Consider the following 14,625-nt stretch of genomic DNA (forward strand, 5'->3'; position numbering starts at 1 on the left):
AAGACACAAAGAGTTTTATGATTGTAGTGCTTAGAGAACCCATGAACTTTCTCTGAATCGACCAGCTCCTTAGACAATATGCACTGTGGACTGAATTCAAAGAATAATGCAAGCTTGGTCCAAGGAGCCACACACGGCACTAGGACCACAGGTATTAGTGTTCTGGGCTGCATACCTGATACATCTACTCAAAATAGTCGAGTAGATTTGGGAGGAAATGGAGTAGAAAGAATGGATTTTATGTCCATAAAGATCTAGATATGTCTTCATAGGATAAAGGTGTTAGCATTTGTCTGGTGTTACTCCCTAGGTTACCCTGAATGTTGTTTTAAAACTGTGGAAGTTTTGTTTTATTTCTACCCCTGCCAAAACTCCTGGGAACTTTTATCCTTGTGTGTTAGAGTAAAACGGATGGAGGTTGGCTCATCAACTGAGGGCACAATGCTAAGTGCAGGTGCAAAAGAGCTCTGGCTTTGTTTGAAGCTGACGCCATGCTTTTGAATCTTACAGCTGTTGGAACAGAATGGTGGCTTTGGGAATTCAGGGCCTTCGCGAGCACCACCAGCTCCTGGGGGCCCTGTGAATAGCAGTTATGGTGGAGGTAAGTGCCCCAGCGTAACCACTGATCTTTCTCACAGGTTGTTTACAGGTGCCCAGTATTCATCAGAACAGATATCAAGGGTTTTTTCAGCTGGTAATTGACTCTACCATTCTAAGGAACTCATAGTTCTTTTGTGCCTTTTGTGTTCTTGGTGGAATGCAGAATTTTACAGGGCATTTGGATTCAAAATCAGCCAAGGTAAGAGTTCTCAGGGCAAGTTCCAGGAGAAACAAATTTGGAGCCACATTAGCACTTCATAAAGCAAGGGTTAACTCACTTGCCATTCAGGATATAATGAAATAAGTCTTCCAGGCATGGTTGACCATAGTCTCTAGCTCCTCTGGAGGGTCCACTGTATCCTGGATATCTACACAGTTCAAAACCCATGGAAACCCTTCTTAAGAGAAGACCTTCCAGGGTGCCTCTCAGAAATTATCAAGGCCAAACCTGCTTTAGACAAGGTTAGTAAGATGATACCTTATGGTCACAGTACTACAGGTGCCTACTAGAAGGAGAGAAAGAGAGAGATGGGGGTTCTAGGAGCTAGAGTGCAGTAGGAATGGTTGAGGGCTGTTCCTGCTGATTTGTGAAGGCCAAGCCACAGAACAGTGGTCTTCCATCTCACGTGAATGGACACCTTAAGAGCATCAATGAGGGAGAGGAGGACTCTGAAACAGATATGGTCTTGGTCTGACTGTGGGATGAGTCATTTTCTAATCTCTTTGCAAGGACTAACTGTGTCCTTCTCTAGATCTTTGTTTCCTAGAGAGGAGGTTCTTGTCTCCAGTGATTGGCCACTGCAGTGTCCTGGTACTTGAGGTTTTTACACAGTGCCTAGCATGTGTGGTACAGTTGTAGACTATGGAGAATGGGTTCTCAGAGTGTCTTTTACATCATGCTGTGTGGGTTTACTGTGTGGGGGGCTGTTCAGAGCCTAAGTCACATCTGTGTTAGCTCTACCATCACAGTTTGAGGGTGTCACTCTGGTCTCAGAGTCCACTTTTGTTGGCTTTACCTGCACTCACTTTAGAAAGAGTATCATATAGTTATCATTTTATCCTCTAGTTACCATTTTGAGACTGTCTCATAGTTGGTACAGTTCCACATAGAAACTGGATTTGATGTGTTCACATAGCCTTCTGTGCCTACATTGTCCATTCCTTGAGTCTCTGAAATTGCTGGAAACACAGGCTATCACCTGCTAGTGGGAAGGATGGCTCACTGGTGGGTTTGAGGGAATCTGGGGAAGCAATGATGCTTCTTGGGGACATACTCTTGACCTACTGTGGCTCTTTCCTGTAGTTATGACTCTGGCAGAGTATGACCAGCCCTATGGTGGGTTTCTCGACATCCTACGGGGCGGGACAGAACGGCTCTTCACCAACCTCAAGGATACTTCCTCCAAGGTCATCCAGTCTGTGGCTAAGTAAGTGTGAGGGCTGCCCTATCCTGTTCTTTGCCTGTATGGAGATTTCCCCAAGGCAGTGTTATACATTGTAACCCTCTGTTAAGGCTGAACCAGATACAGATTTGAGTCTGGGACCTTGTCTTAGTTTGTTTTCTGTTGATGTGATGAAGCACTGACCAAAACCAATCTGGAAAGGAAAGTGTTTATTTCAACTTACACGGTTATATTCTATCAAGAGAAGCCAATATAGGAACTTAAACCAGGAAACTCTGGAGATAGGAACTGAAGCAAAGACCATGGAGGAATGCTGCTTACTGTCTTTCTTTCTATGACTTGCTCAGCCTGTTCTTTTATGTAGCCCAGGACCCCCTACCCCATAGGCCAGTCTTATGGGGGCATTTTTCTCAATTGAGATTTCCTCTTTACAGATAATCCCAGCTTGTGTCAAGTTGACAAAGAAATTAATCAGCACAAACCTGAGGCCCCTGTCTGTAGAACCCCAGACAGAACTGACTTCGTGCACCATCAGCTCAGGATCTCCTTAGCTCTGCCAGTAACTAGCATGATGACTCTGTTTGCAGAGCAAAGTGGCACCCTCCAACATACTCTCATTGCTAGAAGGCAGTCACTCTGAGAGACCTGGGACACAGTAGGTGTGAATATATGTTTAGGAAAGTCAAATCATAGCCCAAGAGCCTTGGTGAGTGTTCCAGAACATAGCACTGTGTTAAAGGTTACTCCATCAGCTTTCTGAAGAGAATTGTGACTAAGTGCTTGGGTAGTCTCACTGGCCTTTACCAGTATGGATGCTTCTGCTGCCCAAAGGTGTCTGCTGCTGTAGTAAGCACCACTGGGTCATAGTGCTTGTAGTCCAAACTTCTACAGTTGATGCAACATCCTTTGTTTTGTTTTATTTGGTGTGTGTGTGTGTGTGTGACTGTTTTATGTTAGTAGCCTTAGCAGTTTCATGTGTTTGCCCTGTGCCAATGAGGGAGTGCACATGGATTTGCTGCATTGTGGAAATACAGATGCATGTGCCTTCTGCCTGGAATATATGCGTAAACCACTGGGCATGTCCGGCCTTTTGATACTATAACATCTCTGTCTATATTAGGGTTCTTTAAGGGAACAGAACTGATAGAATGAATATTATATATTTTATACAGGTTTTATTAGATGATTTGCAGGCTGTAATCTGGATAGGCCAGTGATGATTGTCTCGTGACAGAAAAGCCAAGAATCCAATAGTTGTTTAGTCCACGTTGCAAAAAAGTCTAGTGAGGCAGTCACTCGAGTATCACCATTTGGTTCTGTTGGGTCTGTCTGCTTTTCTGAGTTTATACTCAGGCATGATTTTTCCTTTTTTGTCTTGGATGTTTCCTAGAGCTTTATTTAGTTCTTTGGCTTTTTCGCTTTCTCTAAAACACCACTCCTCACCATACCACTGCTTGTTTGTGATATTGCTGACTTCCATACCCAGATCAAATGGCATCTCTCTCTCGTTCTTACAACTCTGAGTTTATAATAAACTTTAAAACCAAAGCAACAACAACTCATGATGTTTTAAGTAAGTTTATGATTTTTTTTGTTGAGCTATATTTACAACTGTCTTTGGCTGTATGAAACCTTTGGGCTACAAAGTAGACATAACTGATAGGAGTTATATAACTCCTGTGTTTATTAAATTCATTTAAATTAGCAGTAAATATCTTCATTTTTTGTCTATATCATATGTGAAAATATCCAAATGTGGTGACAAGTGGCAAAAGTGACCACTTCAGGCACTCTTGGTTGCTTGAGGCTGCTTGATGTTTTAGAAGTCAAGATCTGGGCCACCCTGGTCTATGTTAGGTACAAACCTATGTGTATACCCTTGAACTTGTGCCCAAAGCTAAACTGTCAAGGTCCCCTGTACTTTCTCCTAAACAGACTTGAGGTTAGGGTACATTGTATGTGGAGCCCTAAGTGATACTCAGTACCCATTGTACACCACTAGATGTCTCGCGTGTGCTTTCCTATACCTGACCTAATGCTGGGGCACGTTTGTCTTCCTTTAATGCTGTCATCTGCTTTATATTTGCACTTCACTCTGTTTACCTTTGTAGCCCTGATTGATATGAAACTCACTATGTAGACCAGGTTGCTCTTGAATTCACAGAGGTCAGAAATTTGCCTGCCTCTGCCTCCAGAATGCTGGGATTAAAGACATCTACCACCAATACCTGGTATCTTGGTTACTACTGGGTTATTGCTTTTGTGAAAAAAAAAGACTGGAACTAATTAGTTCTGATCTGTGGCCCATTTGTTTAACTGCCTTTTCCCACCAAAATTTAAGCACCAGATAAAACTGTATTTAGTACATACTGTTTGTTGTCTCAGAGAGCCCTTTATACCCTAAGTTAGCCTGTCTTAAATAGGTTCAAATGACATTTGAAACTGTTAAGATTATCATAATCGGTGAAGAATGATGTCAGTGACTTATAGTGTATGTCTGTTACTTTTCCCACCTGACCCTCTGTATTGACCCCTTGTTGACTCTGCTGATACCAAGTGTGCCTTCCTCAACTGTCTCTGACTTTCCTGTCTTGACCTCACTGCCCAGTTACAGTGTGCTACTCAAAACAGTTATGCAGCACCATGTACCTTCCTCTCTCCTCCTTTCCAAATTATCTTGACTGTTCTAGCACAGTATTTTTTGGTTTTTAAGAGGAATTGTAGGTAGAATAAGTTTGTTGAGTTCTTGCATACTCATTTAGGATTTGGTCTGTATTTTTGTCAGTTTTGTGAACCAATTTAGGGGATTGAGTTCTAAGAGTTTTTGGTGGCCATGAGCAGTGATGTGTCTTGGTCACTCGGAATATCTTTATTTCCCTCCAGCAGTGTCTGCTATCTCCTTTTAGGCTTGTACAGGGCATAGGGTGTGCTCTGACTCAAGTTGCCCATCACTGCTCCTATCTAGCCCCCTAGAGCAGTGGGATCAATGACTGATGTCTACACACCCTTGCCTTTATTACTGTCAGGATTAGCCCGCAATGTTTTTGTCTTGGAGAATACTTCAGAAAACAAAAGATGGCTAAAGCCCTTCTGGGACTGCTCTCTCCCACTTTGAGGTGTTTTATGCCACTTCTCATTGGGTGTCAGCTCATACAGCAAAGTTACACACATACTTCTCATGGGATGCAGCCTGCCAGCAAAGTTACCTCAGCATTCTAGGACTTGGGCTCCACTTAAAGTTCTTAAGATATAACTGCCAAGTGTGTTTTCTATAGTGATTGATTGTTCTTTTCATTCTAGCTATGCAAAGGGTGATCTGGACATATCTTATATCACATCCAGAATTGCAGGTATGTCTAATTGGATGATAGACATCTATAGGGGACTTAGACAAGGGGCCCAGTATGCCTCTTTAGCCTCTTTGGTAGCCGTGGATTCATCTGAGGTATGACCTGGAGACTGCCCAGATTGGTGGTGGGTATGTGGCCTATGTTGAGCATATTTCTTGTCTTATGAAAAGGGCAGGACCAGTATCAGTCCAGTAGCTGGCATGATTGGAACTCTGAGAGTACAAAGGGGATAATGTAATGGTAGGGCCATGCATATTTAAAACTAGAAAATCTAGGCAAAAAATAATAATCAGAAGAGCTAACTGTAGCTGTTATAGACCATGATGTGTATCAGGTTTCCTGCAAACCTTTTCCAGATGTCTATGATTAGACATAGACATCTTTGTGAAATTTCCTGTGTTTTAAGTCTGCGCATCTCCCACTGCACATGCTGAGGGACATAAGAGGGTGAGAAGAGCTTGTATTTTGCTAGCTACCCGGCTAGGAGGCAAGCATAGCCCAAGAGGGCAATCCTTGAGCCGCTAACTTGAACCTACTCTGTTTCAGTGATGTCGTTCCCAGCAGAAGGTGTGGAATCAGCAATCAAAAACAACATAGAGGATGTGCGGTTGTTTCTGGATGCCAAGCATCCAGGACACTATGCTGTCTACAACCTGTCTCCAAGGATATACCGGGCTTCCAAATTTCACAATCGGGTAAGTGACTTTGAACTATTTTTTATGATTTGAGTCATTCTTTTCCCACTGAAGTACAGTTCTAAGTGATGGGTCTGCACTAGCCTGATATGACAGTGCTCGGCAGCCCAGGCCAGGAAGACTAGGGCTAGAGGTGTAGCCAGGGCTGGGGACAGGCCAGAGTGTGAAGGGAACTCTGCAACAGTTCCAGGACTGTTCAGTCATATAATCTACTTGATGACATTGAACATGGGACTTTTCACCTATGTAATCTGACCCCAAAGCACAGGAAAAGGTAGCTCTTTTTGCAGTATCAGTGAATGAATCTTGTGGCATACATAGGTCACTCATAGCCAAGAGAGATGTCACGTGAGAACCCCAGCTGAGAAAGATGCTCAGCGACACAGTCCACCATATTTGTGGAGTCATTCAAAAAAGGACAGTTCTGGGGGACCAGTGAGATGGTTCAGCAGATAAAGGTGACTGCTGTCAAGCCTGACAACAAAGTTCAGTCTCTTGGCCCAGAAAATCACCTCTTATTAGTTGCCCTCTAACCTCCATGTTCTGTGGCACTTTTATTTATGTACATACATGGACACACACACACTAGTTAAAAGAAAATAAATTATTTTAAAAAGGACAGTGTTGCCGGACGGTGGTGGTGCATACCTTTAATCCCAGCACTCAGGAGGCAGAGGGAGACAGATCTCTGAGTTTAAGGCCAAACCTGGTCTACAGAGCAAGTTCCAGGACTGCTTGGGCTGTTACAGAGAAATCCTGTCTCAAACAAACACTCACACACACACACACACACACACAAGAGACTATCTTGTAGGCAGGAGCATGGTAACCATGTGGAGATGCCAGCCAGGTTTATTGGGGCTGGTACAGAAACTCAACTGAGCGAACTTTTTCCCACACAGGTCTCTGAGTGTGGCTGGGCAGCCAGGCGGGCACCACATCTCCACGGTTTGTATACTCTGTGCAGGAGCATGCATGCCTGGCTACGGGAAGACCACAGGAACGTCTGTGTTGTGCACTGCATGGTGAGTTGTGCTGGCTACTTATAGAGAACCAAAGCAACACTGGCTCTGGGTGATATGGGGAACATTGACCAGAGAAAGACCTCTATACTTACAGCTTTGGGCTTGATGGACACAGACTCCCTGGTGTTTTTTGCTCCTATGGGATAAGAAGAACTCATAAGGGCCCTTTATGGTGATCTGAGCAGCAATAAGCCACTCCTCTGGGAGAGGGGTATGCACCCTGAGATAAATGAGTTTTTACCTCAGGTTTTCGTAGCCACAGAGTGAGGGAGAAAAATTGGGACACCTTACATGCAGTGTGACACCCACTGAAAGCTCAGCCCTGCTTTACTGCAACTGTGTTCTGGTTTTCTGAGATAGGGTCTCTACATACCCTTATTATTCTAGAACTCACTATGTAGACCAGACTGTGTTGTGGGATGTTTTACTCTTTTGGCTTTTTGGCTTTTTAAGGGGTTCACCATACCACTCCCAAATAAATCACACACACAGAGGCTTATTACTTGTAAGCCAGCCCAGCCTTAGCTGGCTTGTTTCTTGCCAGCTTTTCTTTTCTTTTTTTTTTTTAAATATTTATTTATTTATTATGTATATAATATTCTGTCTGTGTGTACACCTGCAGGCCAGAAGAGGGCCCCATTACGGAGCCCATTACAGATGGTTGTGAGCCACCATGTGGTTGCTGGGAATTGAACTCAGGACCTTTGGAAAAGCAAACAATGCTTTTAACCTCTGAGCCATCTCTCCAGCCCTTGCCAGCTTTTCTTAACTTTTATTATCCTGACTACCTTTTGCCTCTGGGCTTTTATCTTTGTCTGTTTCTGTATACCTTTCTTCTTTCTCCATGGCTTGCTGTGTAGCTGGGTAGCTGGCCCCTAATGTCCTCCTGTCCTTGTTCTCTTGCTCCTTGTTTCCCTCCTTGTTTCTCTTTTTATACACTTGACCTACTAGCCTCACCTGTCCTTCCTTGCTTCTGCCTCGCTATTGGCTGTTCATCTCTTTATTAGCCCATCAGGTATTTTAGACAGGCACAGCCACACAGCTTCACAGAGTTAAACAAATGCGGTGTAAACAAAAGTCACACAGCTGGAAATAATATTCCCAACAAGGCTGGTCTCTAACTCACAGAGATCCACCTGCCTCTACCTCCCAAGTTCTGGGATTAAAGGCGTGTAGCATCACATCTGCTACAACTGTTAATAAATATTACAACAAGAACAGTGGTAAGATGAACCTGGTGATACTACCTGTATGTAACCTCAGCCACTTGGGAAGCTGAGGCAGAAGGATCACAAGGTAAAGGACAACCTAAACAACCTAACAAGACCCTGTCTCAAAATAAGTGATATGACATTTCCCTAGCATGTAGGAGGGCCTGGGTCCAGTTCCCAGTAACACAAATGAAGAGAAAGATGTTGATGAGAGGTCTTGGGAAGGAATTAAACATGGTGAGGCCAGCAGGCCAACCTGACTAGGAGGCCAACCTGTGTAGTTTGTTACTGATTGTTATCTTCTGGGCTCTGAATTCCCACTGCACCAAGCATATTATATGTTCTTAAACAAGCCCAGCATGAGGTCCTTCTCTTAGGCCCATAGACAGTTGGGAGGTTTATAGGAACTGCTGTGGGCCCTCATCTTTTTTATGCAGGGCCTATGTGTAAAGGAAATTTATTTCTTTCTCCATTCTAGGATGGGAGAGCTGCCTCTGCTGTAGCAGTTTGTGCATTCCTGTGCTTCTGCCGTCTCTTCAGCACTGCAGAGGCTGCTGTGTACATGTTCAGCATGAAGCGCTGCCCACCAGGCATATGGCCATCCCACAAAAGGTACCAGGTGATTCTTGCTGGGGACAGTGATGCCTACAGCTTTTGTGATGCTGCCTTCACTGTGTTGGACCTAAGGTCAGGTACTTTAGTTTGTTCCACGCCAAATTAGTATCATTGTGGCTTCTAGCTCAGCCCCCAGACCTGTGCCCACAGGTATGCAGCAAGTGTAGACCACAGTTGACTTTCAGCTGGAACTCTCAAGTTGTGATGGCTTCTGACTTGTGATGGCAGCCTCCTGTTGAGTGCCTGGGTACCAGGTTTTCCAATAAATGTGTGAACTTGGTGTGGCCATGTTTTCTGTGGGATCCAGCCTTGTGTGGACTTGGAAGGTTATTTGGGAATGCAGTCTGAACCTTCAAACTTTCAAATATGAAATGTTACCCCGCTTGTTCTGAGGTCACAAAAATGCATATAAGACTCACTCAAACATTCCTGTTGACATAAAGTAGGCCTTTCACTCACCTGCAATGTAGAGGAAAACATTCCTTTTGTTTTTTCTTTTTTTTTTCTAATTGTTGTTGTTTTGGTTTTGGGTTTGGGTTTTTTTGTGTTTTTTTTTTCTTCACTACATTTTTCTCTGCTCCCCTCCCTGCCTCTCCCCTCCCTACCTCAATCCTCCCCCAAGGTCCCCATGCTCCCAATTTACTCAGGAGATCTTGTCTTTTTCTTCTTTCTACTTCCCATGTAGAATATGTCTATATAAGTGTCTCTTAGTGTCCATATTGTTGTCTAAGTTCTCTGGGATTGTGGTTTATAGGCTGGCTTTCTTTGCTTTATGTTTAAAAACCACTTATGAGTGAGTCCATGTGATAATTGTCTTTCTGTATCTGGGTTACCTCACTCAAAACAATGTTTTCTAGTTCCATCCATTTTCCTGCAAAATTCAAGCTGTCGTTCTTTTTTTCTGCTGTGTAGTACTCCATTGTGTAAATATATCACTTTTTTTTTTTTTATCCGTTCTTCAATCGAGGGGCATTTAGGTTGTTTCCAGGTTCTGGCTATGACAAACAAAGCTGCTATGAACATAGTAAACACATGTCCTTGTGGCACGATTGAACATTCCTTTGGATATATACCAAAAAGTGGTATTGCTGGGTCTTGAGGAAGGTTGTTTCCTAATTTTCTGAGAATCTTTTTGGTTTTTTAACATAGGGACCCACTGTGAAGCTCAGCCTGGCGTAGAACTTGCAATATAGGCCAGACTAGTCTCAAACTTGCACCAATCTCCTGTCTTAGCTGCCCTCATACTGAAATTATAGGCATGAGTTGTCATGTCTGGTTAAAAAGCAAATTATTGAGGCTGTGCCTGGCTTTGCCACCTTGTTCATTCTCTATTGGACTACTTCATTTGCTATGTCCACTCATGTTTAGTATTCACCATTCCCCTAGAGCAAGAATCCCATTTGGAAGTCCAGGTCTAGAGAGACACTGCCCGTCATAAGTATTCTCTGAAACAAGGTTTCTCTGTAGCTTTGGAGCCTGTCCTGGAACTTGCTCTGAAGACCAGGCTGGCTTTGAACTTACAGAGATCCACCTGTCTTTGCCTTCCAAGTGCTGGGATCAAAGGCATGCGCCACCACTGTCCTCTTGTTAAATGAGTACTTGGAAGGACGTGGATCAGCCTTCTCACTGAGAAAGAGAGTGGGCTTTGTTATGAGCAGCAGAGCTGTGAGGATGGGTGGAGCATAACACAAAAAGACAACATGGATGCTATGTGAGGCAAAGGCCCAGGCCAGTAAAGGACCCTACACTTTGGCAGAAGGGTTAGTAGGTGCTCTTCTCACCATACATAATTCCTTTGGGAATGGGACCCACCTTAGTTGCTCACTGCCTGGTGGGTTGGTCGTCATGACTGCAGTGTGTTCCTCAGGCCATATAAGGAGAGTGACTGTACATCTCTGTTCCTTTCCTAGCCTCTGTTAGGGGTGGCTGGAAGGATTTTAGCATGTTCAGCTCTTAGTCTTTTGTGCTTCTATTTCCTACACGTTGGGGCCTGCTGGGCCAGAGATGTGGGCAGCAGAGCTGCTGAGGGTGAGTAGAACATAAAACAGTGTCTCTGGGACTCCATCAGGAACCCTGGGACCTCCTAGAGGCACCGTGACATATGCCACTCTTGTCCTAATAGTGATTGGTACAACTTCACATCTATGCCTTTTACAAACCCCTTGTAAACTGGGGCCCTCATGCCATCAACTTGCTTCAGATGTAAAGAGCACTGAAGAGATGCTGCATTTGTTGTCAGGACGTATTTGACTGAATACTACATGGGAAGACCCAGAATACTGTAGTGGGCATGAGTAAAGCCTTGGGGTATTGTAACAGAGTATCCCTTCCTTGATAACTGTTCTCCACAGTCTCAGGAAAGCATATATAGTGTCTAGCCCTTTCTTTCTTGAGGGAAATAAACAACCAAAGAGCACTTTGGAATTCAGAAGGACACTTAAGATAGTTGATGAATCTGCCAAAGACCCTAGCAAGGAAAGCAGACAAGATGGCAGCCGGGGGCCAGGGAGGGGGGATAGATGGATGGATATTTACATTAGTAGAGCTGCACTGCAGTAGTGTGAGAGTCTCAGGCTCTTAGAGAAGTAAACCATAGAAACACCCCCCCCCCCCCAAAAAAAAAGTCAGAAAAACTCTATCGTCAGTAGACAAAATAGATTCAAGCTGAGCATGGTGGTATATACATGTCATCTCAGACTGGGAAATTAGGACTAGGAGGACCATGAGTCAAGGCCAACCTGGACTGTATAGCAAACCTCTACCTCCAAAAAACAAAAGCAACAACAAAGCTGATCATAGAGGCACATATCTATAATCCCAGTACTTGGAAGAAGTTAGAGGCAAGAAGATAAGAAGTTCAAAACTAGCCTCAATTATGTAAGAAATCTGAGGCCAGTCTGATCTATGTGGTCTTTGTCTTAATCAAAATTTATGGTATGGTAAAGCTGAAGAAATGGTCAAGTGGTTAAGAACACTTGGGTATTCTTGCGGAGAAGACCTGGGTTCAATTCTCAATGCCCTCATGGTGACTCAAAACTGTATGTAGCTCTAGTCCCAGGGGATCCAGCACCCTCTTCTGGCCTCCAGGGTACCAGATGTGCAAGTGGTGAGTAGACCAGTATACATGCAGACAAGCACTGACACACATGAAATAAAATAAATTAATTTTAAAATAAAAATTTTTAAGATTGAGTACCATTATTTTTCTCTCAGTAGTCAGTAGAATAAATACACATAGTATCAGTGACTTCCTAACACTAACTGACTGCTGTAGAATGTTTCACCATAAATACAAAGATAACATTTCTTTCAAACACGTGTGGAACATTAAAGCAACCTCATTTTGAGCCATTATGTGTGTGTGTGTGTGTGTGTGTGTGTGTGTGTGTGTGTGTGTGTTTTCAAATTCCAGTGGAACTGAAGATAAAGGTCAGTGTGAGCTGCCTGATATGGGTATTGAGAATTCAACTAGGGTCCTCTGAAGAGCAGCAAGTACTCTTAACTGCTTAGCCCTCTCTCTAGCTCCGAAAATAAAAAAAAAAATGAAATTATACATACAAAAATACATTCTTGGGGCCTAAGGGTTAATATTTCAAAATAAAACTTCTAAACAACTAATGGGTAAAAAAGGAAGGTAAAATACCTCAAGGGATTTAAAATACTTTCAAAATATAGTAACAGATTTTTGAAGAACAACTAAAACAAACCTTCAAAGGGAGATTTATGGCATTAAATACTTTATTTGAGAAAGAAAAGTGACTGATGTGTTTGTCCTGTCCCCTGAGGATACATCACATACTTGAGTGACAAATGCATGTCTGCCTTAGGTATATTGAATATGTATGTGACATGGTGGCAGAGGAGCCCATCACACCCCATAGCAAGCCAATGCTGGTGAAATCTGTTGTCATGACCCCTGTGCCATTGTTCAGCAAGCAGAGGAATGGCTGCCGACCATTCTGTGAGGTCTATGTTGGGGAGGAACGCATAACCACCACATCCCAGGAATACGACAGGATGAAGTGAGTACAGATTTGGGGTGACTCACCCCTTGATGTTTTGTGTCCTCTTGCAGACTTCTGAAGTAGAAACTGCCATGTGTTCTGGTAGACATGTGCTAGGTACCGATGACTGCATGTTGGGCTAAGGGTGGAGGAGAGGGATGTATGTACACAGTGACTTCTTAGGCTTAGGAGGCAGAGGCAAGTGGCTCTCTGAGTTCAAGGCTAGCCTGGTCTGCAGGGCAAGTGCCAGAATAGCTAGGGATACAAAGACAAACCCTGTCTTGAAAAACAAGCAAACAAAAAGAGTAATTTCCTGGAATAAATATTCTGCTAGTAACCTATACAAACAACTAGAGAAAGTGTGGATTCAAGTATTGGGTAAAATCTTAGAACTCTTGTTTTATTTATTTATTTGTCTGTTTATTTTAGCTTACATAAGCCTTAATGTGTTCCAGGGAATTTAAAATTGAGGATGGCAGGGCTGTTATCCCCCTGGGCATAACAGTTCAAGGGGATGTGCTCATCATCATTTACCATGCCAGATCCACTTTAGGAGGGAGGCTGCAGGCCAAGGTAAGTATTGTTAGAGCTGCTTACTGTGTGTTTTGGCCTCTTGATTGACCTTACTATCCAGTGAGCTGTAAGGCATTTTAAGTATTTGGGCCAGTCCTCAATACTTTCTATGTGACATGGGTCAAACCCTTAGCCTGAAAGGTCAAGAATTTCCCCCTTGAGCATAGGCCATAGTCTTGATGAAGAGCTGTTATGATTAGCTTTGGTGCCTCTCCTGCCTCAACCCAAGCTGCTCTGAGCCTTATGCGGGCATCTTCTCCACTCTCACCAGCCATTTGGCTGAGAGTACCAGCCTCCAGATAGTGTTATCCTGTCTGTCCTGTGCTTTAAATTGTGTGTGCCCCATCTAGCAGCAGTTAGGGGAAGAACTCTGATCTGGGATTAGTATGCACTCTCAATGGGTCTCCTGTGCTGGTCTTCTTGTAGATGGCGTCCATGAAAATGTTCCAGATCCAGTTCCACACTGGGTTCGTGCCTCGAAATGCAACCACTGTGAAATTTGCAAAGTATGTTGGTGTTGCACTGTGCTGCTGTTGGAGAGGGACAGGTACCCAGAACCACTAGCTGAACACATGCGTATGGGTCAGTCCCAAAAAAAGACTAGCAGGTGAAAGACCTGCCACATGATGCTGACTGCAAAAGTGGACATAGGCCCTTGCTTGTTCTGCCCCTCACACTTTACAAAGGGCCAAGTGCCTTCCACTTTGTACCCTGATACCTTTGGACTGACCCTATGCATCTCTTTTTAGAGTTTAGCTAGTTAAGTCTTGATGTGGCATAACCAATGAGTGGCAAAATTTATTCCACATTTCGATTCTTCGTTCTGTGCACAGGGCTCTGCTGGGTACTAAGTTTGGAGGTAACATGCTGGTCCTACCTTCTAGAAGCTTGGGCTGCTTTTACAGACAAATATATGCACAAACTTGAGTAATATCCCTGTAGGCTGATAGAGGGCTTGCGGGATGCTGTTGTATATACTAAGTTCTAGCTTGTGGTGAGCAGCTGGCATCACTCACCAGTTCAAGGTTGTTGGTGTAGCCTGTAAACGTCAGGATATATTTTCAGATTCAGGTGTATGGGTCTTGCTAGTGGACTCTTCTCCATTGAGCACACTTACCCGCCCTGGCAGAAAGGAAATGAGTAGTCCAG

The 14,625-nt window shown here is 43.7% G+C and overlaps 1 protein-coding gene across 5 annotated transcripts in view; it reads left to right on the plus strand.

The window, feature by feature from the left end:
- Nucleotides 1-14,625, plus strand: part of Gak (cyclin G associated kinase) — a 56,763-nt gene that overhangs the window by 17,798 nt on the left and 24,340 nt on the right. For all 5 annotated transcript variants that reach the window (XM_048447014.3, XM_048447015.3, XM_048447016.3 and 2 more), the window contains 9 exons: nucleotides 511-601; nucleotides 1,904-2,027; nucleotides 5,304-5,353; nucleotides 5,900-6,048; nucleotides 6,951-7,073; nucleotides 8,763-8,896; nucleotides 12,727-12,921; nucleotides 13,359-13,476; nucleotides 13,903-13,982. In XM_048447014.3, coding sequence (XP_048302971.2) covers nucleotides 511-601; nucleotides 1,904-2,027; nucleotides 5,304-5,353; nucleotides 5,900-6,048; nucleotides 6,951-7,073; nucleotides 8,763-8,896; nucleotides 12,727-12,921; nucleotides 13,359-13,476; nucleotides 13,903-13,982 — 1,064 coding nt within the window. The remainder of the gene's footprint in view (nucleotides 1-510; nucleotides 602-1,903; nucleotides 2,028-5,303; nucleotides 5,354-5,899; nucleotides 6,049-6,950; nucleotides 7,074-8,762; nucleotides 8,897-12,726; nucleotides 12,922-13,358; nucleotides 13,477-13,902; nucleotides 13,983-14,625) is intronic.

This window comes from Myodes glareolus, chromosome 8, assembly GCF_982192425.1.
Source record: "Myodes glareolus chromosome 8, mMyoGla1.1, whole genome shotgun sequence".
NCBI lineage: Eukaryota > Metazoa > Chordata > Mammalia > Rodentia > Cricetidae > Myodes > Myodes glareolus.